The sequence below is a fragment of the Hibiscus syriacus genome, unplaced genomic scaffold (assembly GCF_006381635.1).
Source record: "Hibiscus syriacus cultivar Baekdansim isolate YM2019G1 unplaced genomic scaffold, ASM638163v2 tig00110505_pilon, whole genome shotgun sequence".
Taxonomy (NCBI): Eukaryota; Viridiplantae; Streptophyta; class Magnoliopsida; order Malvales; family Malvaceae; genus Hibiscus; species Hibiscus syriacus.
Window position 1 is genome coordinate 2,297,109 of NW_024062765.1, and position 25,034 is coordinate 2,322,142.

At 34.2% G+C, this 25,034-nt stretch overlaps 2 protein-coding genes across 3 annotated transcripts; both read right to left on the bottom strand.

Moving 5' to 3' along the window:
* Positions 1–1,029: 1,029 nt before the first annotated feature.
* On the bottom strand, positions 1,030–24,532 carry LOC120130071 (40S ribosomal protein S18). Of its 2 annotated transcripts, XR_005516797.1 has the most exons (6): positions 24,464–24,532; positions 23,978–24,138; positions 23,474–23,662; positions 22,712–22,858; positions 10,747–10,758; positions 1,030–1,043 (listed from the first exon to the last, which is right to left on the bottom strand). XR_005516797.1 is itself a non-coding variant. In XM_039147417.1 (4 exons), exons 1-4 carry the CDS (start codon positions 24,464–24,466, stop codon positions 22,753–22,755), a joined length of 459 nt encoding a protein of 152 aa, XP_039003348.1. In that variant the 5' UTR covers positions 24,467–24,532; the 3' UTR covers positions 22,607–22,752. The 2 variants fall into 2 exon arrangements, 1 of the variants encoding a protein (XP_039003348.1); XM_039147417.1 differs by lacking the exons at positions 1,030–1,043; positions 10,747–10,758 and having other exon boundaries at positions 22,607–22,858.
* LOC120130005 lies at positions 17,475–21,941 on the bottom strand. Its single transcript, XM_039147368.1, has 4 exons — positions 21,659–21,941; positions 19,783–19,863; positions 18,362–18,397; positions 17,475–18,003 (listed from the first exon to the last, which is right to left on the bottom strand). Exons 1-4 carry the CDS (start codon positions 21,815–21,817, stop codon positions 17,605–17,607), a joined length of 675 nt encoding a protein of 224 aa, XP_039003299.1. The 5' UTR covers positions 21,818–21,941; the 3' UTR covers positions 17,475–17,604.
* Positions 24,533–25,034: the final 502 nt, after the last annotated feature.

Below are 25,034 nucleotides of genomic sequence, written 5' to 3' on the forward strand. Positions count from 1 at the left end.
TCCAAAATCTGCCTTCCCCACGAACACAGAAGGAGGTTTGAAGTTTTATAGGTAGATTGAATTACATAGCACGATTCATATCTCAGTTAACTGACAAGTGTGATCCAATCTTCCGTTTTCTCCGAAAGAACAACCCTGGAGCGTGGGATGAAAAATGTCAGATTGTATTCGAGAAAATAAAGGAGTATTTGTCTCACTCTCCTGTCCTGATGTCCCCTATCCCGGGCAAACCTCTGTTCTTGTATCTTTCCACATTCTTGTATCCGGGAAGAAGGAAAGAGCCATCTACTATTTAAGCAAGAAGTTCACCGATTGCGAGGTCAGATATTCTCCTATCGAGAAGTTTGTATTGATTTAGTCTAGACTACAAAAAGACTCCGACAATACATGTTGTATCATACCACTTGGCTGATTTCCAAGTTAGATCCCCTTAAGTACATGATGGGTGTACCTGCTCTATCTGGAAGGTTAGCCCGATGGCAGATGCTCTTGTCTGAATTTGACATCAAGTATGTGAGCCAGAAAGCAGTCAAAGGAAGTGCCATATCGGAGTTCTTGGCAAGTAGAACCGATGAGAGTTACGAGCCTTTGGACTTTGACTTCCCAGACGAAGAATTGATGGCTATATCCTTAGAATAAACAAGTACTTCAACGGACAGTTCCTGGAGAATGCATTTTGATGGTGCATCAAATGCATTAGGACATGGCATCGGGGCAATCCTGATTTCTCCAAAGGAAATCACTACCTATTTACCAGTAGATTGAACTTTGATTGCACCAATAAAATGAAGAGTATGAAGCTGTGTCTTGGGAATCCGAGCTGCACTGGGACAAAGCATAAAGACCTTGCGGATATACGGGATTCAACGTTAGTAATCTATCAGCTTCACGGAGAATGGGAAACCAAGGATACAAAGCTGATGGAATACCAGAGGCTTATACTGGGTCTGTTTGAAGAATTCGATGAAGTCACTTTCCACTACGTGCCTAGAGAAGAAAATCAAATAGCTGCGCTTTAACTACCTTGGCAGCCACATTCAAGGCTGGCGGGGAGTCTGAAATGATGTCAATCAACATGCAGTCGTATGAGTACCGGCTCATTGTTACCAAATTGAAGAAGTGAAAGACACTAAGCCTTGGTACTACGACATTCTGCAATATATTAAGCATCGGAGTTATCCAGAAGAAGCCATCGAAACGATAAGAAAACCCTTAGAAGGATGGCAGCTAGATACGTCCTTGACGGAGAGGTCTTATACAAGAAGATCCATAATCAAGTCCTTTTAAGGTGCGTCGATGCTGAAGAGGAAAAAATGATAGTGGAAGAAGTATATGATGGAGTTTGTGGAGCACATGCAAATGGGCATATGATGTCAAGACAAATAATGAGATGCGGATATTTTTGGTCCACACTGGAAAGTGATTGCATCAACTAAGCGAGAATATGTCATAAATGTCAGATTTACGGAGATAAAATCAATGTTCCACCTCATCCACTTCATGTAATGACGTCGCCCTGGCCTTTCTCAGTGTGGGGAATGGACCTTATCGGGCAAATTCATCCAAAGGCTTCGAATGGTCACCGTTTCATTCTCGTGGCAATTGATTACTTCACAAAATGGGTAGAGGTTGCATCATATGCCAGTGTCACTCAGTCCACTATTTGCAAGTTTCTGAAAAAAGAGATTATATGTAACACCTTTAACCCGTATATGTCTCAATATACTAGTCAAAGATGTCACATCAACTTGAAAACATTTACTGAATTAAAATTTCCGTAAAAATTTGTTTCTTTTGAAAACACTCTAGTTCTAACTTTAAAAATATATTTTAAAGTATATTTCAACTTATAATTTATTTCTTTATTTTAGGAAAATAAATTCATTATTTATTCAGTAATTTTACTAAACCATATCTTTTCGTAAAATCTTTTAAAAACATAATAATGTAATAAATTATTGTCATGCATAGATACCGATAAAACTAAACTAAGTAAAATAAACTAAAATAGTTGTAGTTTATTATTACAATTTATTTAAAATAAATACGATAATTAGAAACTACTAACATAATTATACATGCCACTATAAGTCAAAAGAAACATCATAGATGTCTTACTGATACTGATGATATGTATGTCTTTCCAGAAAGATGTTCCGATAGCTCCTTACTGATCGTACTTATCCTTATTAGAACCTACGCATGAAAATCATCACGCTAAGTATAACTTAGTGAGGCAGTAATAATCTAGGGTGAGTAAAATCTGAATTTATCATAAACATAAATAAAATAATTCAACTTAAAACATTAAACTGACAAACCAACTTATCCAAGTCGATTTCTTCACTGAGACTGAAATTTCTTTTTAAATCATGAACTCATAACTCCATTATAACTTCAAACTTATCGAGACACTTATTCAATTCCATAAATAATTATTTCCAATATGATTCTTCAACTTTTACGAATTATAAAATCTAACCACATATTTTAAATTCTTCCTAGAATTCAACTCAACTTTTCCTTTAATTCATAATGGTCCTTCACCATTATGATAATTGTACATTAATTACTAAAGTTCCAGCACTTGAATAAAATACCCAAATAATACTTCTTCATTTAAGAACTTGCAAACAAGTCCCCAAAGTTTTGGAACCTTTCGAATTCCATCATCTAACCATTAAAATGAATTCTTTTAGAATTCTTCTCAACATTACCAATTTATTCAAAATGGTCTCTTGCCATTTAACTTCAATTCCAAGTATTAAAAAATATACTCAACATTTAAACATTATTCTTCATCTTCTACTCCATTTCAACTTAAATTCTAAATTTTACATATTCAAACAACTTGCACTACCTTTAAAGAATCAGTATTCTGTGTTGATATACACACTGGAATTTAATTCCGTTTCTTCCATTGAAAACTATACTCGAATATGAATCTATCCATATAAATAACTCTTCTAATTCATTATGTACAATTTATGGTGAATTTTCAAAGTTGACCAACAGAATCTGTTTTGTGCAGAATATACTGCCCGTTTTTCTGACCTTTCCTCAGTTAAAAATTCATATCTTTTTGTATACACATTGAAATTAATCCCTGTTTATTTTAAACAAAACTAGATTGATATATGAACAGAATATATAAAAATAACCTCCAAATAATTTTTATAGAATTTCTGGTAAATTTTCAAACTCACTGCCAAATTCGAAAATCTAAACTGTTTTCATTAATTTGCATCATTGGTTCTTCTTCAATTCTTACAACACTTCTAATATCAAGAATTGATCTTTAATCATAAAAATCACACTTCCCCTTCATCCACCATAAATACCCATCTTCACATTTAAGCATGAAACCAAGAAATAATTATACCTTCTTGTAGAGAAAATAGGATAGAACAATTTCATATTTCACAATTTAATCCCAAAACTCACTAAATTTGATCAAAAATAGAAGAAAACAAATTGACTCACCTTGTCTATGGGTTTCAGCAACTAGCTGGAGAAGAGAGAAGAGTTTCACGATGTTTCTCAAAAAATATCTCTAATTATTAACCTTTAAAACTAATTAAATAAATTTTTTATTCCTTTTTGGACCAAATACCAAAATTGCTCTTAATAAATCTTGAAAATTACTAAATGCCATTGTATTATCTTCCATTAAAATATTCATTGGTCAAAGATGATACAACTTGACTCTGACTTTCGAAATTGACCATGCAATTTTCAAAAATTGCATTTTAGTCACTAAAATTCCATTGTTCGGTCAAATCTGAAAAATTACACTGTTCTGAGCCAAATTTCTCTGATCGAAAATATGAAAATAATATTTCCAACCATTTTATAACATCCTTCAAATTTTTGTAAAATTCGGGTTCGATCCGATTATCTGATTTCAATACTGAAATTTACTGCTTTATAGCTTTTATCACAATTCCCGTACCAAAAATATGATCCCCACTAAAATCTCTGTTTTAATCCAAACTTTTCGTTTACAGGCATAAAATATATATAACTTTTAAAAATTATAAATTTTGGTTCCTAAACTTTTCAAAGTTTATACTCTAGCCACTAAACTTTCTAAACTTATATTTTAATCACTGGTCCAAATTTGGGTATTACAATTCCTCCCCTCTTAAATAAAATTCGTCCTCGAATTTTCCATATGTATTTACATACCTGAATTAAATAGATGAGGAAAACTTTTTCTTCATGTCTTCTTCTTGTTCCCAAGTTGCTTCCTCGACTTTATGGTTCGCCAAAGAACTTTTACTAATGGAATCGTTTTATTTCTTAGTTCTTTGACTTCATGTGCTAAAATCTTTACTGGCTCCTCTTCATATGATAAATCTGGCTTAATCTCAATTTCCTCTCGTGTAACTACATGTGAATGATCTTATCGATATCTTCGAAGCATCGATACATGAAATACAGTATGAATCTTGTTCATCTCTGGAGGTAACGCCAACTGATAAGCTACTGGTCCAACTCTCTTTACAATCTCGTATGGCCCGATAAATCTTGGACTTAATTTCCCTTTTCGTCCAAATCTTAAAATCTTTTTCCAAGGTGACAACTTAAGAAATACCTTATCACCTATTTGATATTCAATCTCTTTTCTTTTTAAATCAGCATAAGATTTTTGTCTATCTGCTGCTATTTTGAGATTATCTTGGATTACTTTCACTTTGTCTTCCACCTCCTTAATTAGATCTGGACCAATTACATCTCGATCCTTTAATTCGTACCAATTCAGTGGCGTTCGACATTTTCTTCCATACAATGCCTCAAAAGGAGCAATTTTGATACTTGATTGATAACTGTTATTATAAGCAAACTCTGCTAAAGGAATATACTTTTCCTATGATCCTTTGAAATCAATAACACACGCCCTTAACATGTCTTCAAGTATCTGAATAGTTCTTTCAGATTGACCATCTGTCTGGGGATGATAAGATGTGCTGAAATTTAGTCTAGTTCCCAATGCCTCATGCAAAGACTTCCAAAATCTCGAAGTGAATCTCGGATCTCTATCGGAAACTATCGAAATGGGTACTCCATGAAGTTGTACTATTTCTCTAATATATAACTCAGCATACTTGTTCTTAGAATAATCTTCTCGAACTGTGATTAAGTGTGATGTCTTTGTCAATCTATCCACTATCACCCAGATCGAATCTTTCTTACTGGGTGTCAAAGGTAAACCTATCACAAAATCCATGGTAACTCATTCCCATTTCCATCGAGGAATTGAGATAGGTTACAACAACCCCGAAGGTACTTGGTGTTCTACTTTTACCTGCTGACAGGTTAGACATTTAGAAACAAACTCAGTGATAGCTCTTTTCATACCTGCCCACCAATACCGACTCTTTAAATCTTGATACATTTTGTTTCCTCCTGGATGCATAGTCAAAGGACTATAATGAGCTTCAAAAAGAATATATTTCTTCAGTTCTTCGTCATCAGGTATGCAAATTTGATTCCGATAATACAAACATCCATCAGGTTTAATTTCAAAATCTGTTATTTCTCCTTTCTTTGCTTGCTCCATTCTATCTAAACACTTCTTATCTTTATTCTGAAGATCCTTGATACGATCCAATAGGGCAGGTCTCAATCTTAATTCTGCAATTAATACACCATCATCTTCCATTGATAGTTGTGCATCTAATGCTCTCAAAGCAGTAAAGGTTTTTCGGCTAAGTGCGTCAGCTACCACATTAGCCTTCCCAGGATGATAATCAATAATCACATCATAGTCTTTGAGAAGCTCAATCCATCTCCTTTGTCTTAGATTTAATTCTTTCTGAGTGAGCAAATATTTTAAACTCTTATGATCTGTATAAATGTAGCATCGTTCACCATATAAGTAATGATACCATATCTTTAGAGCAAACACTACAGCTGCTAGTTCCAAATCATGTGTCGGATAATTCCGTTCGTGTGTCTTTAACTGCCTTGAAGCATAGGCTACCACTTTACCTTCTTGCATTAAAACACATCCCAAACCATTATGGGACGCGTCACTGTATATTACATAATTTTTTCCTGACTCTGGCTGTACTAATATCAGTGCCTTAGTCAGAATCTCTTTAAGCTTCTCAAAACTTTCTTAACACTTTTCATTCTAGACGAATGGTACATCATTTCGAAGTAGTTTGGTAAGTGGAGATGCAATTATTGAAAAATTCTTCACAAATCTCCAATAATATCCAGCTAACCCCAAGAAACTTCGGACTTCCGAAACATTTTGCGGAGGTTTCCACTTCACTATAGCTTGCACCTTCTTGGGATCTACTCTAATTCCTTCTGCTGAAATCACGTGACCCAGAAAGGCAACCTCTGACAGCCAAAATTCACATTTTGACAATTTAGCATATAACTTTTTATCTCTCAACGTCTGTAGTACAATACGGAGATGTGTGTCGTGCTCTTCCATAGTCTTGGAATACACCAAAATATCATAAATGAACACAACCACAAATTGATCCAAATACGACTAAAAGACTCGATTCATCAAATCCATAAATGCTGATTGAGCATTGGTTAGTCCAAACGGCATCACAACAAACTCATAATGACCATATCGAGTTTTGAAAGCCATCTTTGGAATATCTTCCTCTTTTATCTTTAGTTGATGATACCCTGATCGAAGATCAATTTTTGAAAATACTGAAGCACCCTTGAGCTGATCAAACAGATCATCGATCCTCGGAAGAGGGTATTTATTCTTCACCGTCACCTTATTCAGTTTACGATAATCTATACATAATCGCATCGAGCCATCTTTCTTTTTAACAAAAAGTACTGGTGCACCCCAAGGAGATACACTCGGTCTAATAAAACCTTGATCTAATAGCTCCTGTAATTGCGTATTTAGTTCTCTGAGTTCCGTTGGAGCCATCCTATATGGAGCCATTGAAATATGAGATGTACCCGGGAAAACTTCAATTTTAAACTCCACTTCTCGATTAGGAGGTAATCCGGGTAAATTATCAGGAAATACATCTAAAAATTCTCGAACTGTCGGAATATTCTCTAATCGAATTTCAGATGTCCGAGTATCGAACATTTGCTAAGAAAGTTGTGCAACCTTTTTCCATCATTTTCATTGCCGTAAAGGCTAATATTACATTAGGCAAAGATCCTGCTTTTTCTCCAATTACTATTATCTCGTTACCCTCTGTATCTTTTATAAGTAATCGCTTCATGCGACAATCTACCCAACCATAATGTTGAGATAACCAATCCATGCCCAATATAATCTCAAACTCTTCAAACGGTAACTCCAAAAGATTCGTTGGGAATATAACCCCTTGAATCTTTAGTAGATAATTTCTGCTAATCCTTGTGACTCTAGCACTATGACCCAATGGATTTATAGCTATCATATCACTATTGATGGGTTCTAATGGAATATTCTTATTTTTAACTAATTTTGAACTAACATAGGAACGCGTAAACCCGGATCAATCAAAACAAATGCAGGCTCATCATAAAGATAGAAAGTACCTGCTATGATCTCTGGATCGTCACGATCCTCATTAGTCTTGATGTTGTAAATTCTCGCTGGAGCACGAACATCAGACTGGGAGGCTGTCTCAGAATATCCCCTCCCTCTACCTCTACCTCTACCTCGACCACCTCTCGGAGGCATTGCCACTGATCGCTCATTTGAACAGATCTCTCTCCTGCCATTGGACAGTCTCTGATATAATGACCTGGGTCTCCACAACGAAAACAAACTCCTGATCCGCTCTACATTCACCAGAATGATACTTTCCACACCGTGGACATAATGGGTATTATCCCTGAGACTGAGCTGATCTGCCAGCTCCTGTAGCCATTGTCTGTACCTGACGCCCTTTTTCCTTAGCCTCGGATCCTCTACGACTAGGTGCACCAACTTCGGATTTACTATGGTGCTGATGACCTGAACCTCGACCTCTTTTAGATTGAGATGAGAATGATGCTCCTGATCTTTTAGATTGTTGTCTCCGCTCTATCAGAAAATTCTCATTTTGCGCCATTTCCAAATCTTTTGCTTTGTTCACCACTTCCTGAAAAGTGGTTAAGTTCGCAGCCAACAAAAGTTCTCTGAGTCTGGGACGGAGACCTCGAATAAATTTCTAACATATATCTCTCTCGGTGGGAACCATCTCTGAGGCATATCAAGCAAGTTTATTAAACTCACATTCATACTCGTAAACAGATTTACCACCCTGGATCAGATTAAAGAAATCATGCTTCATCTGAGTAATAAATTGCTCTCCGATATATTTCTTCTGAAATGCTTCTAAGAAAAATGCCATGTGATCTGATCTGGAGGAACACGTGTCGTCACGTTCGTCCACCATATACGAGCCTGACCTCGTAACAATGAAACTACTCCCCCAATCTCTCATCCTCCGAACAATGAAGATTGTCCAGCATTATTTTTACATCATTCAGCCACATGCCTGCCACTACTGGGTCTTCATTTGCTTCACCTTTAAATTCTGCAGCTCCTAAACTTTTTAATTCTTTCGAAACCGATATTCTTGGAACTGGAGGAGGAAGTGGTGGTGGAGGAAGGGAAGGTGTTGTTGCCGGCTGATATCGAGCTAAGATAGCCTCTAGAGCTTGTAAGAATATTCCTTGATCTGGAGCGGGTACTTCCTGAGGTACCTGCTCTCCCTGACGTTGGGGTACGTGCTCTACCTCGTTATTACTCCCACTACCGGTTCCCTCAGGAACCTCTTGGTCGGTGGCCTGTCTTATGCCTTCCGAACCCGACATCTAAACAAAAGCACAAATTTACGTTAATAAGGAGCAGCATCATAAATAAAATCATCAGACCATACCATATCAGTAATTTCGACATCCTAGTGGCATGTACATATTTCCGACATATTATAGGCTCGGTTTAGGCCGAGAATCGGCTAAATCTGTAGCTCTGATACCAATAAATGTAACACCTTTAACCCGTATATGTCTCAATATACTAGTCAAAGATGTCACATCAACTTGAAAACATTTACTGAATTAAAATTTCCGTAAAAATATGTTTCTTTTGAAAACATTCTGGTTCTAACTTTAAAAATATATTTTAAAGTATATTTCAACTTATAATTTATTTCTTTATTTTAGGAAAATAAATTCATTATTTATTCAGTAATTTTACTAAATCATATCTTTTCGTAAAATCTTTTAAAAACATAATAATGTAATAAATTATTGTCATTCATAGATACCGATAAAACTAAACTAAGTAAAATAAACTAAAATAGTTCTAGTTTATTATTACAATTTATTTAAAATAAATACGATAATTAGAAACTACTAACATAATTATACATGCCACTATAAGTCAAAAGAAACATCATAGATGTCTTACTGATACTGATGATATGTATGTCTTTCCAGAAAGATGCTCCGATAGCTCCTTACTGATCGTACTTATCCTTATTAGAACCTACGCATGAAAACCATCACGCGCTAAGTATAACTTAGTGAGGCAGTAATAATCTAGGGTGAGTAAAATCTGAATTTATCATAAACATAAATAAAATAATTCAACTTAAAACATTAAACTGACAAACCAACTTATCCAAGTCGATTTCTTCACTGAGACCTGAAATTTCTTTTTAAATCATGAACTCATAACTCCATTATAACTTCAAACTTATCGAGACACTTATTCAATTCCATAAATAATTATTTCCAATATGATTCTTCAACTTTTACGAATTATAAAATCTAACCACATATTTTAAATTCTTCCTAGAATTCAACTCAACTTTTCCTTTAATTCATAATGGTCCTTCACCATTATGATAATTGTACATTAATTACTAAAGTTCCAGCACTTGAATAAAATACCCAAATAATACTTCTTCATTTAAGAACTTGCAAACAAGTCCACCAAAGTTTTGGAACCTTTCGAATTCCACCATCTAACCATTAAAATGAATTCTTTTATAATTCTTCTCAACATTACCAATTTATTCAAAATGGTCTCTTGCCATTTAACTTCAATTCCAAGTATTAAAAAATATACTCAACCTTTAAACATTACTCTTCATCTTCTACTTCATTTCAACTTAAATTCTAAAATTTACATATTCAAACAACTTATACTATCTTTAAAGCATCAGTATTCTGTGTTGATATACACACTGGAATTTAATTTCGTTTCTTCCATTGCAAACTAGACTCGAATACGAATCTATCCATATAAATAACTCCTTCTAATTCATTCTGTACAATTTATGGTGAATTTTCAAAGTTGACCAACAGAATCTGTTTTGTGCAGAATATACTGCCTGTTTTTCTGACATTTCCTCAGTTAAAAATTCATATCTTTTTGTATACACATTGAAATTGATCCCCGTTTATTTTAAACAAAACTATATTGATATATGAACATAATATATAAAAATAATCTCCAAATAATTTTTATAGAATTTCTGGTAAACTTTCAAACTCACTGCCAAATTCGAAAATCTAAACTGTTTTCATTAATTTGCATCCTTGGTTCTTCTTCAATTCTTACAACACTTCTAATATCAAGAATTGATCTTTAATCATAAAAATCACACTTCCCCTTCATCCACCATAAATACCCATCTTCACATTAAAGCATGAAACCAAGAAATAATTATATCATCTTGTAGAGAAAATAGGATAGAACAATTTCCTATTTCACAATTTAATCCCAAAACTCACTAAATTTGATCAAAAATAGAAGAAAACAAATTGACTCACCTTGTCTATGGGTTTAGCAACTAGTTGGAGAAGATAGAAGAGTTTCACGATGTTTCTCAAAAAATATCTCTAATTATTAACCTTTAAAACTAATTAAATGAATTTTTTTATTCCTTTTTGGACCAAATACCAAAATTGCCCTTAATAAATCTTGAAAATTACTAAATGTCATTGTATTATCTTCCATTAAAATATTCCTTGTTCAAAGATGATACAACTTGACTCTGACTTTCGAAATTGACCATGCAATTTTCAAAAATTGCATTTTAGTCACTAAAATTCCATTGTTCGGTCAAATCTGAAAAATTACACTGTTCTGAGCCAAATTTCTCTGATCGAAAATATGAAAATAATATTTCCAACCATTTTATAACATCCTTCAAATTTTTGTAAAATTCGGTTCGATCCGATTATCTGATTTCAATACCGAAATTTACTGCTTTATAGCTTTTATCACAATTCCGTACCAAAAATATGATCCTCACTAAAATCTCTGTTTTAATCCAAACTTTTGTTTACAGACATAAAATATATATAACTTTTAAAAATTATAAATTTTGGGTCCTAAACTTTTCAAAGTTTATACTCTAGCCACTAAACTTTCTAAACTTATATTTTAATCACTGGTCCAAATTTGGGGTATTACATTATATGTCGGTATGGTCTACCTGAAAGGATCATTATCGATAATGCTACAAACTTGAACAACAAGATGATGAATGCTGCTTATGAGCAGTTCAACATAAAGCATCACAATTCTACTGATTACAGATCAAAGATGAACGGAGCAGTAGAAGCAGCAAACAAAAACATTAAGAAGATAGTGGAGAAAACGACTGAAACTTACAAAGTCTGGCAGGAGAAGTTGTCTTTTCTTTGTTCGCTTATCCAACCTCGGTACGAACCTCGACTGGGGCAACACCATTTTCACTAGCTTACGGAATGGAAGCAGTGCTACCCATTGAAGTAGAGATTCCGTCACTCCGGGTCTTGACAGAGGTCAAACTGGATGATGCAGAATAGGTACAATCCAGATATGATCAGCTTAACCTGATAGATGAAAAGAGACTGAAAGCCATTCATCATGGTCAAATCAATCAGAAACGAATGATCTGAGCACATAACAAAAAGGTGCACCCGAGAATATTCTGCGAAGGAGATCTGGTACTAAAAAGAATTTGGCCAGTCCAGAAAGATTTTCGAGGAAAATGGACGCCAAATTGGGAAGGACCTTATGTCGTGAAAAAGGCCTTCTTCGGAGGAGCCCTTGTCCTGGCTGAAATAGACGGGCCTGAACTGCCATATCCCATCAACTCGGATTCAATCAAAAAGTACTTCGCTTAGGATGAAAACCCGAGAGGGCGTTCTAAGTTGAAAAAAAAGAGAAAAAAAGAAAAAGATGTTTAGGGTGAAAACCCGAAAGGGCGCCCTAAATTGAAGAAAGAAAAAGAAAAAGAGAAAAAGAAAAAAGAACAAAAGAAAAAAGAAAAGAAAAATAAGGTGGGTTCAAGATGAAAACCCGCAAAAGGGCGTCTTGTAACCAAGGATGGGTCCAAATTGAAAACCCGAGAGGGCAATTTGGATGTCAGTTCAAGAAATCCAGACAGTGAATGCATCCCATCATCTGAATCTCCTACAAACTCAACAAGACGGAGAAAGGTTGCACTCTCTAGAACGTTGTCGCATTTTCAAAGATTCTTTGGCAAAGGCTGTGTTCAAAGTCACCTGACAACTTTTTCAGCTCAGAAGTGCCCACCTTATCGAGATCTCATACTTCATCATGAATTCATTTTCCAAAATGTTTGTCATGTATTATTTGTTCTTTTTCTCCCTTATGAATAAAGACAATCTTTTCTCTAAATCAATTCCTTTTGAGCATCTTGAATTGAACTTAAACTCAATGATTTATCTACTTATGCAAAAGATAATCGCATATTACTATACAAAGATTCATTGAAAAGTACAGGTACCCAGAAGCTGATCAAGGCTCATGCACATACTTGAGATGGTCGGGAAGTATTTCCCAAATCAAGAAACAAATAGAATGTGCACATAGATTTAAACATTTGAAGAATTCAAGATCAAGGATAAGAACTTCAAGATTTCAAAATTAAGAGTCAACAACGACAGGCAACCGGAGATCGAGATTTCTCTCCAAATCCCAAAATAATATATGTTGCATATGCATTTTAGGCACACCTAAGAGCATTGCATTCATAGCATCACATTTATGCATAACTTTTTCAGGTTTTAGCTAGAGTCAATTTCAACTTCACAGCGAAGGAGATTGGACTCGAAACGACACAATTTGCTCGAGAGTATATTTCAACTTCACGACGAAGGATATCTGACTCGAAGCCAAACTTTAAAACGAATGGGTCATCCATGGTTACAACTTCACGGCGAAGGGAATCGTGTCCACTCGCAACATACATTACTTGGATTTCAACTTCACGGCGAAAGATATTCAAGTCAAGGCTCAACTTCACGACGAAGGGGCCATCCGCGATTTCAACTCCACGACGGAGGATATCGTACCCACACATCCACGATTTCAACTCCACGACGGAGGATATCGTGCCGTTCGGGGCTCAACTTCACGAAGAATGAGCTTCCCAATTTCAAACCAATTTCAACTTCACAGTAAGGATATTGGAACCAAGCAACACAAGCTCAACTTCACGACGAAGGGGCGGCTGATTGTCAACAAACAACTTTCAGAGTCAATTTCAACTTCACAACGAAGGATATTAGACTCAAGACACACAAGCTCAACTTCACAGCGAAGGGGCGGCTGACTGTCAACAAATAATTTCCCAGTTCCAGAACCAATTTCAACTTCACGGCGGAGGATATTGAACTCAGAACAATACTTGGATTTCAACTTCACGACGAAGGATATCCAATTCTCAGGCTCAACTTCACGACGAAGGGGCCACCCACGATTTCAACTTCACGACGAAGGGAATCGTACACACAAGCAGCATCCATCTCTAGATTAGATTTCAACTTCACGACGAATGATATCCAACTCAAAGAAGGAATGTCTGTCAATAAACTTTTCAATTTCAGAGTCAATTTCAACTTCACGGTGGAGGATTTGGCCTCGAAACAACGCAGCCTATATTGGATTTCAACTTCACAACGAAGGATATCCAATTCCCAGGCTCAACTTCACGACGAAGGGGCCATATACAATTCCAAATTCACTAACAGATTGACTCAACTTCATGACGAAGGAGTCATCGTAACACAGCCACACCGAAGTCTTCAGGTCAAGTTTCACCTTCACGTCAAAGTATCTTGAGCAGAAGACGATCCAAAGACCACTCGCCAAGTGTTTTGAATCCTATTTCAACTTCACGACGAAGGATATGTGCTCAGAAGCTTTCAGTTTAACTTGACCTCACAACGAGGGAGTCATTTCATATTTCAGTTCAACCAATCGAATATCGAGTTTCAACTCTACGACAGATGATATTCGATATGACCGAAATTTGCGTCTTTTAATCTTTGCTCTATTTTCGTTACTCGATAATGAGCAAAGAGGGGCAGCTGAAGACACTAAATTTCATCCTTATATTATATAATATATATTTATATTATAAATTATATTATATATTTATTCACATTCTTTTTTTCCTTTTCAGGGCCCAACATGGACCAAACCCAAGTCCCACGTGACCAGTAAAGCAGCCCTAATCTCTCCAAGCCTCACCAGCACCGTTTACCCCCCGAGACCCCTCTTGCTCCACGCTTCTCATTGTGCTGCTTTTCACGGCCATTTCTCGCAAAGTTCAACAAGCACGAAGGATGTGTGTTAGCAGGACTCCAAAGCAACCAACTATCATTAGATTTCTAGTACGATTAGGAGTCTAAAAATAGAGTTTTTTTGTACTATAAATTAATGCTAGCAACACACGAATATGGGGGGATTGACAGGAAATACACATAAATTCACCATAGCAAACACAAAGGTCCAAGCACTTGTAGAGCATTTCGAAAAAGAAATAAAATAGGTATATTTTCCTTCTTTTTTTCTTTACCTTTGTTTCGGTTGGCTTTTGTTGCATGCATTCTATTTTCTTTGTTACAAACCCCCAAAAAAATGAGTTTTGGACCGATGAACGGATGGGCGTCCTCGAGATCTTCATTTGTAGATCTAGCCCCCGAGGTCTATAATCTTTGAAAAATGTTTGGATTTCGAAATGGGGGTTCAAAGAGCTTTAAAAAATGAATTTTTTTTGGGATTTGCCGCCGAAGAACGGCGGTGGCGAGACGGCTTGGGGTGGCCAACGGCCGGAATCTGGAAACCAGACGGCGGTGTGTTCATCCTGGATGAACTGAAGGGAGGAAAACATGAACAATGGGGGGACTCTTTTGTTTTCAAGTGAAGAGAATGAAAGTTTTAAATAATTTTTTAACATATATACTCGGCCTGTTGACCTAATTCGACCCGCACGCGACCCGGCCCTGGTGCTAAAGACCCGCGTGTTTTTTTTAAATGGGGTAAACTTCACTTTTAGTCCCTCTAATTTTAAAACGCCCCCTTTTGACCCCCAAAATCAATTTTTCAAACTCCAATTCCCTTTTAATTTGGCCACTCGATTTGCCTTTCCTTTCAATATAACCCCTTTTTCGTTTCAAGATCTAAATTTAATTTTAAAATGCCCTTTGAATTTATTTATTTTTTCTTTCGATTTAATCATTTTTAGTATTTTTAAATACTTATTATTACTATTATTTTATATACCTTATTTATAAGTCATTATATATGTTTATAACTAATATCATTATTATTATTATTATTATTTACTATTTACGTATAAATATATTATCATTATTTTTTTCTTTTTTTCCTCGTTTTTATTACTATTATCGTGTATATATATATATATATATATATTCTTTTGTTTTTTTCTTGGTTTTCCTCAACAACAAAACCCAATTCCCATATGCAATGGGGTAAGGGGGAGGTAGGGTAGTAGGCTGCCCCCAACGCCAGGTTGAGAGTAGCTTCCGTAGAAGACCTCCGGCAGTCAGAAAATTAAAAATATAGATAAAATGCAAAGCATGTATAAATAAATACATAAATACATAGTTGAACAATATTCATATGCAGTCATAAATATCATTAATATTATATGCGCGTTTGAAATGGGAAGTAATCCCTGCAAATAAATCCTGCGAAAAAATCTCTGCATATAGACAGAAACGTATGTGTGTGTATATATATATATTTTCTTTGTTTCTTTTAATTATTAAATATTATATTATAGAGGGTCCCTTTTTTTGTTTGGTTTCTACTAAAGTCCCCCCCCCTTTTTTTGTGAAGTGATGGGGTAGGTTTTCTTTTAAATATTTATTATATATATATATATATAGTTTACATGTTTTATTTGTATTTTGATGTATATACATATTTTCCTTTTCAAATAGTATTATATGTACATATTATTTTGTTACTTTTTTCTTATTTATTATTTATTTATTTATCTTCTCTTTATTTTTTTTATTTCCTTTATCTTTGATTTATTTACTCATTTTTATTTATTCATTTATTTATGTATATATTGTCTTTGCTCTTTCTTATCTCGTTTTATTCTTTTTCCTTTTATTTTATTTTATTTATATTATTTGTTTTCTTTACTCTAACACATTCACTTTTAAAGGGTATAAATTTCAAATCAATATATGGTAAGTAATTAGGATGAGAGTTTTACCTTTCAATTTAAACTTTCAATTTTTCTTAATTTAAGACAACTGTAAATTACATAGTACCGAAAGGACAGTTCAATGGTGCTAATCCTTCCTTGACTGTAACCGACTCCCGAATCCGACATATCATTGAAGACGCAAATTAAGTAAGAAGTAAGGTATTCGGTCAACCTATTTACTTTTAAATAAATTATCTGTGGCGACTCCTAATCATTTAATCCAAGTCGAAACCAATTCAGGAGCCCACCCGAAAGACTGTTCCGATGAGAGAATAAAATAAATCCGTTGATATCAAAAGTGATTAAAAATGACACCATAAAATAAATATTACAACTTTGTCGATAAACTGTAAAACTTATTAACTAAATTTAATTCAATAACGTCATTATTAATATATTTTATAAAAACTATAAAATAATTAAATATATTTAAACTTTTAATATTCTTCAATTCAAAGATAGAAAGGTTTAAATAATCTAAATGTTATATAAAAATGATTATTTTGATTTTATATTAGCAAAAAAATAAAAAACAAAATTATAGGTAAAGAAGATGTTTTTCTTCTAAGTTAATATTCTAGAACTTGATTTTCCAGAGTGATGCCAGATCCATGTTCCTGATTATATTGGTTTTAATAATGTGGTAGACAGAAATGGTATCAAGCAATAAAAGGAAGAAAGTATATTTTCTCTCTTTCACATACCATACGAGTGAGTCAAATGATGGGCAATCAAACCAGTCTATATAGATGCTGCAGCATAGAGCGAATCATTCAGAAACAATACGAACAAATCATAAGCAAGTCTTATATTTAGAGAATTTTAACAAGCCCTGTGAATTTTCTTTTTCCTTGAAAGTAAATTCTGATTGAACAAAAATCTTTGCCATGAAATCTAAGACCTCCAAGCAAATAGAACCGAACACACAAGCAGGCCACACACCACTATTCTTCTTCAAATGCGTTTTGGCTAGTCAGTCGCCTGTGCCATGGGCTTTATTTTAGTGTAATGCCATCTTTATGTTAGAGCTTTCTTTACCTCAGCAGCAGCGACAAACAATACGGTGATGCACCAACAGCCGTTCTGGACCTTTTAATTGTTGGGGTTCAAAAAGAGTTACCTTGCATTATCAGTAAGTAGATTCATGAGATGGAATATCGGAATGCATGTCCATCAAGGTGTCACTGGAGCTGAGAGGATTAGAATCTCTAGTTTGGTTCTGGAGAAAGCTAGTTTCATTATTCCTGGCTCCATTTCCTGAAGGAACACCACTGTTGGGACAGTAACCTTCTTGAGCAATATGGTAATGCTGGAGACTCCGACGGACGGGACTTGATAAAGCATTTGAGAAAACTAAATTCTTGGACTGCTGATCACACTGGTCAGGGCGAATTCCCTGCCCAGCAATTTGACCAGATGAACCTGAAGACACCATGAAACTTGTATTCATGAACTGCATCGTAGGTTGGGGATGCAGCTGTTGGATTGGTGCTCTAGGTGACATTGATGGCTCTTCACCATAGTCTAGTCATTCTACAAGAAGATTGCATGATGTTCAGGCAGAATATTATAAAGATAAATTATTCATTATCACAAAAAGAAAGGATCAGAAAGCACACAAAGGGTTAGTCATGCTAAAAGGTTCATAAGAAGATTCCCATATTCCAGAAAGGAGGAGCTATCCTTGCAATCTTTGCAACAAAAATACTAGCGGTTGCACAAACCTTTAAAGGCACTAGAAGACTCAAAAACTAACAATTGCCCTATTACAAGGCAAACATTACTTTTCACCATTATGATAAATTGATAATGATGTCACTCAAGGATAGTTGGCATCCAGTCGATTAGGTGCAGACTCAACTACTGAAGAACATAATCTATCTTGTAAAGCCTTTCACTCTTTCTGATGCAAAATATGAGAGCTAAACAAAAAAGATTTGTAATACGAGACATAACTAAGTAAATGTGTAGGTTTCTAACATATGAATAACATACTTTTTGTTATTTAATGTGCAGTAAATATATTAAAGTTTCTGTTCACAGCAGTGAACATTGTCTTGTTTATTTGTCTTATTTTATTTATATAAGCAGTTGAGAGACACTTGGACAACTTACACTGCCTACTAAATTTTAGGTTAATACAATCGCGTATACCATGTTGTAAAGGAGAGAGAATCAACAAGAACATATCAAAAGGTCCCTGCATGTCTATGTTCTGTGTTTGCAGCTGTAATGGCAACTCTTCATGAGAGTCATTGATCTATAAGTGTTCTTCTTAGTTTAAAAGAAGACCTTTAACCAGCCAACATTATCAACCTAAGTTAAGAAAAATTACTGAAAATCAGCATGCTGCATGTGACATATTCTAATATAAGTCCTATAAAGGATTTCAATGAGCAAGTTGGTTGAATTACTAAAGCAAAGTGAGATAAGGAAATCTTATTTGATGTGCTAAGAATCAAAAACAAAGAAAACAATGAATTCACCCAATTCCGAAGACCCGGGAACTCAACTGAAACTTATTATGAAGATACAGGGTCTTTTGTTTTATTTTAATCATATGCAGAAATATTCACATTTAACAAATCAATGAAATAAATTTGAAGGTTGTATCATTAATCAGAAAAAATATGCAAAACGGGATCCGAGGTTTTCAAAACTATACGGCTCCATGTTAGTACCCTATTGCAACAAGGAAGACTTTCATACTCTCAGAATTGACTAACTTAAATACAACTATATTAAAACACCTCCTCCGAGCAATGGAACCAAGAAACAAGTAAATATAGATAATTTCCTTTTTCCTTGTAAACAAGGAAAAAACCTATGCTCGGTACAATTCTCATCACACATTGCATCTCATCGCTTCCAAAAAAGTTAAATGTCTAAACAGCAGTACAGTGCAATGCACAAGGTCTAATTTCCAACTTTAAAGTATGTTTACTATTGGTCAAAACTCAAAATTATTTGCAAAATAATTTGGAAACAATGGAAAAAGCACGCAGGCATTAATTAATCCAAATGTTGTTTATATTCTGATAAGAGTCTTAGATACTAGATAGAATGATAACCAGATGGATCTAAATATCACAAGTTTGTACATGGTAAATACCGTAAAATGTATAATACACAGAGAAAGGAGGAAGAGCTATGTCATTAAAAAACAACCAAGAGAAAGGGATATTTCATTCAACCTTGAGATGAATACTTAGGATCAAATTTTCATGAGATACATTAAAACTAAAACAGCATTAGCTTACACACACTCATAGAGTAAAGATTAAAAAATATTCAAAGACGAACAAACCTGAAGGTAACTGACGATATCCAGTGTTGTTACTCTTGATCCTCCCTCTTGTTGTCTCCAGATCCACTGATAAATTTTTTCCTGAAATCAAGTCGGGATAAATGTATTAGCAGAACTCCTAAAATTTCACAGCTGAATTTAAAATTCGGTAGATTTTTTCCCCTTAAATCCAATGGACAAATAGAGGCTGGAATTCAGCCATATAGATACCAAAGAAAACTTTACAGTTGAAAATTTAAAATTCGGTAGATTTTACAGTCAATATTGTGTGAACTAAGCAAAGACCTTTTCTCTCTTAACAAAGGAATGAGTAACATTTACAAGACATCAAAAGTCCTCGTTTTACACTCGAATGCTGTGTGAACTAAGAAAGACCTTTACTCTTGACAAAGGAATAAGTAAAAATTTATAAGACATCAAAAGTCCTCGTTGGAAAAACTTCCAAATCGAATTATGATTCTAAAGCAGGCCTGAGCATATTCGAGTGAGTTGACTTCACCAAGATTTATTAGCTACTGTCAAGCTGGCAGTACACCCCTCCAATTTTCAATCACGTTCATTAACACTAGAAAAGTTTAACATCAATATCCCTAGTAAGGGTTTTAAGAAGTTGGTTGCATGATCAGTAGCTAACAAGTTTCAAGCGTTCAAAAGGAAAATGCTTAAGGAAGAAATATATTAGTTTCATTAGCTTCACTTTTATGCTGCCTACGGAAGAGAAAACTATAATCTTATCCTTCAACAAGGATGAAAACATGATCTGATTCGCACAATATGAATTTTCACAGCTGAGGCACTGCAATTAGCGAGTATTGAGCTGGAAATAAATAAATAAATCCTTTTGTCGATATTAATTTACCATGACTTACAAGCATCCTGTACCAATCACTTCCACTCTTTTATAAATGCACAACATAAGAAAACAATAGCATTTCTTCTTTATATATATATATCATTTAGGTTTTTCATCCAAACCAAAATGCACCACACTATGTTAAAAGGTAACACACACACACAAATGCTATACAGAACACACAAGCAAATAGTGAGCTAATAAATTTAATCCAAATCATTAAACCCCTAGGGACTGTTTGGTTCGGAGAATGTGGAATTCTCATAAGAATGGAATCCAAATTCCCCGTTTGGTTGGCCGGTAAGCTCATTCCCGGTAATGTTTTATTACCAATAATAGATTTTTTGGGCATATTATCGGGAATGTCATTACTCCTTCCCTTAGGTATTGTTGGATTACCTGCGTTTTGAACTAAAATGCCCTTAAAAAAAATTTATTCAAAAATATCATTTTATGTCATTGAATAATAAAAATTCTACAAAAGTTAAATTACAAATTTATCCTTAAACTATTTTAAATTTACAAAAAAAAATCTATAATTAAAATTTTATATGAAATCTAGGTGTTAAAATAAAATTTTAATTTTTCATTAAACCTTTTTATATTTTTAATTTTGTAAAAAAAATTATATAAATTTTATGAATTTAAATTTTTTAAAAAAATATATAAATATTTTCTAACTTGTTAAAAAAATAAATATATAATAAGGTTAATTTGATCAAATATGCATTCTAATAGTAATCTTAAATTTCTGCTAAACCATCCAAACACAAAATACAACATTATCAATTATCATATTGCCTTGCCTGCTAATTTTTTATTCTCTCTAATAATCTTAAGCGTGATTGATCAAAATCATTAACTTTGAGCCTCTCGAAGATAGATACGTAATAAGACGCAAAACCCAGATGCAAAAACGGATATAAAAAATTCATAAAGCTAAGGTTTCATGCAAATAAAAAAACCCAAAAATAAAGGAATATTTGTTATATGTGGGGGAGTGGAGATGTAGAGAGAGATTACAAGGCCATGGCGTTTGCCGGCTTGGAAGGAGAGTTTTTGTTGATTCATGGCCTGAGTATAAAGCTGAGACAAGGAATTAGCGCCGCTGGAAAACGAGGCGTATATAGTCCGATCCACCTCATCAAGGCTCGTAGCTATCGACTTCCTTTTCTTCCCCATATTTCCTGATTCCCTCTCTCCTGCGATCGACAACGTTTTCAGTTGGTTTAGGCGATCGATGAAAAGAGAGAATTTTCACCTTTTCATTTTTCTATAAATTTTCCAACTTTCAAGCTTCTGAAGAAGAATAGAGAGAAAGGTGGCTTCATTTATATATACTTGCTCTAAAGCGGAAGGTTGAAGAAGGGACACATCTTGGCATCGCAGTTGGGCCATTGATAGGAAAAAGCCCGTTTGGATCGCTTCATATTTTTTGTCTGTCATTGCAAACCGCCTATAAACTAACCTAATTTGGATTCAAGAAACTTCGAGTATTTAATTGTTTAAGCTCAAATCTGAGTACTTTGCGTTGTTCAGTGAATCCACAATTCTGTTTGTGCAAGGATTACCGATAAAAAAATTCTTTTTCCATTCCAGGAATATAATTTATATACAATTTTTTCATGCCTCTGTTCAACTACTTCAAAACCTTACATTCTATTGTAAGATTTAGGTCATGAGTTACTAGTTCAAATCAGTGTTCATCGAAGAGACAACATACAATGAGGTATCTTCGATCAAATTAAGCAGAATTTTTTTTGGTTTGAAAAGATGTATAGTTCATACTATTTGTGATATAACACAAATCTTCTTTGCATCAACAATGGTTATGATATCTTATTAGTTGCTTCCCCATAATTCTCCACCAAAGTTTATTTGATGTTTTTATTGGAAAATTACTTGAGCTGAACATATTGCAAACATAAACTACGAGCTAAAGGTTAACACAAATGCAAGGCACTGATTATTAAACAAAATTTGATTCAAACACTACTCTAATTGTCTTGAAACAAGGGAAAAACACACCCAAAATTTGTCCTCCTGCAGACAATGCTTACAAGCAAGGAAATAAACTGAGAGAGAATATATATTTTGTTTAAATATATATGAAGCCTTCAACGCTTCTTAGACACACCAACAGTCTTCCCTCTGCGACCAGTCGTCTTGGTGTGCTGACCACGGACACGAAGTCCCCAGTAGTGCCTCAGACCACGGTGGTTCCTGAAAGACAGTGTATAAATTGTTAGCTGCCATCTATTCTAGACTCATTCCCCAATAGACAGAAACTAACCATAAAACCAAACCAAATCAAACCAGGACAAATACTTCTCTCAAGAATTTCTTAATCATACAGCAAACGAAACAAGGACAAACAGAGGAAGGTACAGGAGAGTACTTTTAGCTAGGTAACGTTTATACAAACATCAAGATAATATAAAGACTAATTTTTCACATAACAACAATAACCTGCCTACCAACGAGCCTCGAAGCTGGTAAGAAACAGCCCAAATGTTGAGACATTCCAACAAACTTGCCTACTTACATAATAAATTAATAACCCAACGGAAAGACATCAAAACATGTATTATTCTGCCTCAAGTATGATGCTGCACAAGAGAATGCCTCAAATAAACAGCCCAAATTATTTTCTCACGTCAGAAAATGCTAATAGTGAAGGATATGTTATAACACTGAGACAAACATAAATCGAACACTAAAAGTCATGTTAGAAAGAGTTGGATTGATTGTATCTCTTAAAGCATCACATGGTTGGCACATACAAAAGAAGTTACAAGATCAACTCCAGCACAAACAGCAAGAAAAAAAGGAATTAACCTGATCTTCTTCAAGCGCTCCAAATCATCTCTCAACTTCATGTCAAGAGCATTAGACACAACTTGGGAATACTTTCCATCCTTATAATCCTTCTGCCTATTCAAAAACCAGTCGGGGATTTTAAACTGCCTCGGGTTTGCAACAATGGTCATGAGGTTGTCCAGCTCCTGTGCGGTCAATTCACCGGCCCTTATAACAAGAAATAAATCAATAACATGTCCTTGACAAACTACTCAAACTGAACATTTAAAAAAATCCCCATGCCCTCACAACTTATACTTTACTGTACATAATAGAAGCCTAGCAAATAAGTTAATCTAAAGTAAACTAATCACCATACAAATCTATGCATAATCATCTCAACAATAAACCCCTATAACCAAAACATTTATCATCCATCTAATCTTAGACGCCATAAAGCATCATATTCATCCCCATACTAAGCCTAAAATTGACATAAAATTGCATTGCATTGTACAAAAATTCCAGAAACAAAAAGCAAACCTCTTGTTCATGTCTACATCGGCCTTCTTGCAAACGATGTTAGCGAAACGCCTTCCAATACCCTTGATGGAAGTCATAGCGAACATAATTTTCTGCTTTCCATCAACGTTGGTGTTTAGCACACGCAAAATGTGCTGAAAATCTTCGTTGGCCACCAGAGACTACACAGGAAAACATTATTATTATTATTATTATTATTATTATTATTATTATTATTATTATTATTATTTAACACAGGAAAACATTAAAATGTTGTTAAAAGCAGCAATCTTTTGTTTAAAAAAATCTGAACTTAAATCAAGTAAAAGACATTTAATGAACGCTCATAAAAACCTCGTTCCACCCAAATATATATGAAGTAAATTTAGATCAGAAACTGAATTAGATAAAGCAAAATAAAAAGCTGCGAAAAGAAGAATTAATCAATTAATGGAGAGAATTGTAAAGATACGGATTGAGAAGAAAAGGAAAAAAAATACAAAATACCATTTCGTGAGGAATGAGATCTGAGGAGAGAGAATACAAGAGCCTCTGGAAGACTGGTTTGCTGAAGAGAGTAACGAAAGTAGGTAAAGTAGGGTTTTATATATTCACGATTCTTCGTTTTCAAGGGTCATTAGTTTTACGTTTTATTATTTGGATAAATTCTATATTAATACCTATTTTATATATAGACTATTTATTTAGTCCAAATACTTTAATTTGATCATTTTTAACTCCTGAAATTTGTTTCAGATTTTAAATTTTAGTCTTAATTTAAATAATAATTGTAAAATATGTCAAATTAAACTTTATTTTTAATACTTATATTTTATATAAACTGTTGATGATTTTAAATATTATAATTCAATAATATTACCAATGCACTAATTGAGTTAGGAATAGGATTTTAAATTTTGAAAAGTACATGATTCAAATTAATCAAATTAGAGTATAAGGATTAAATCTACAACATATGCATAGTATAAGAATTAACCATAAAGTTTGACCTATTATTTTCTTAAATTTTATAGTTTCTCATTCTTTTTCTTGGTTTAAAAATTAACTGTATTTTTTA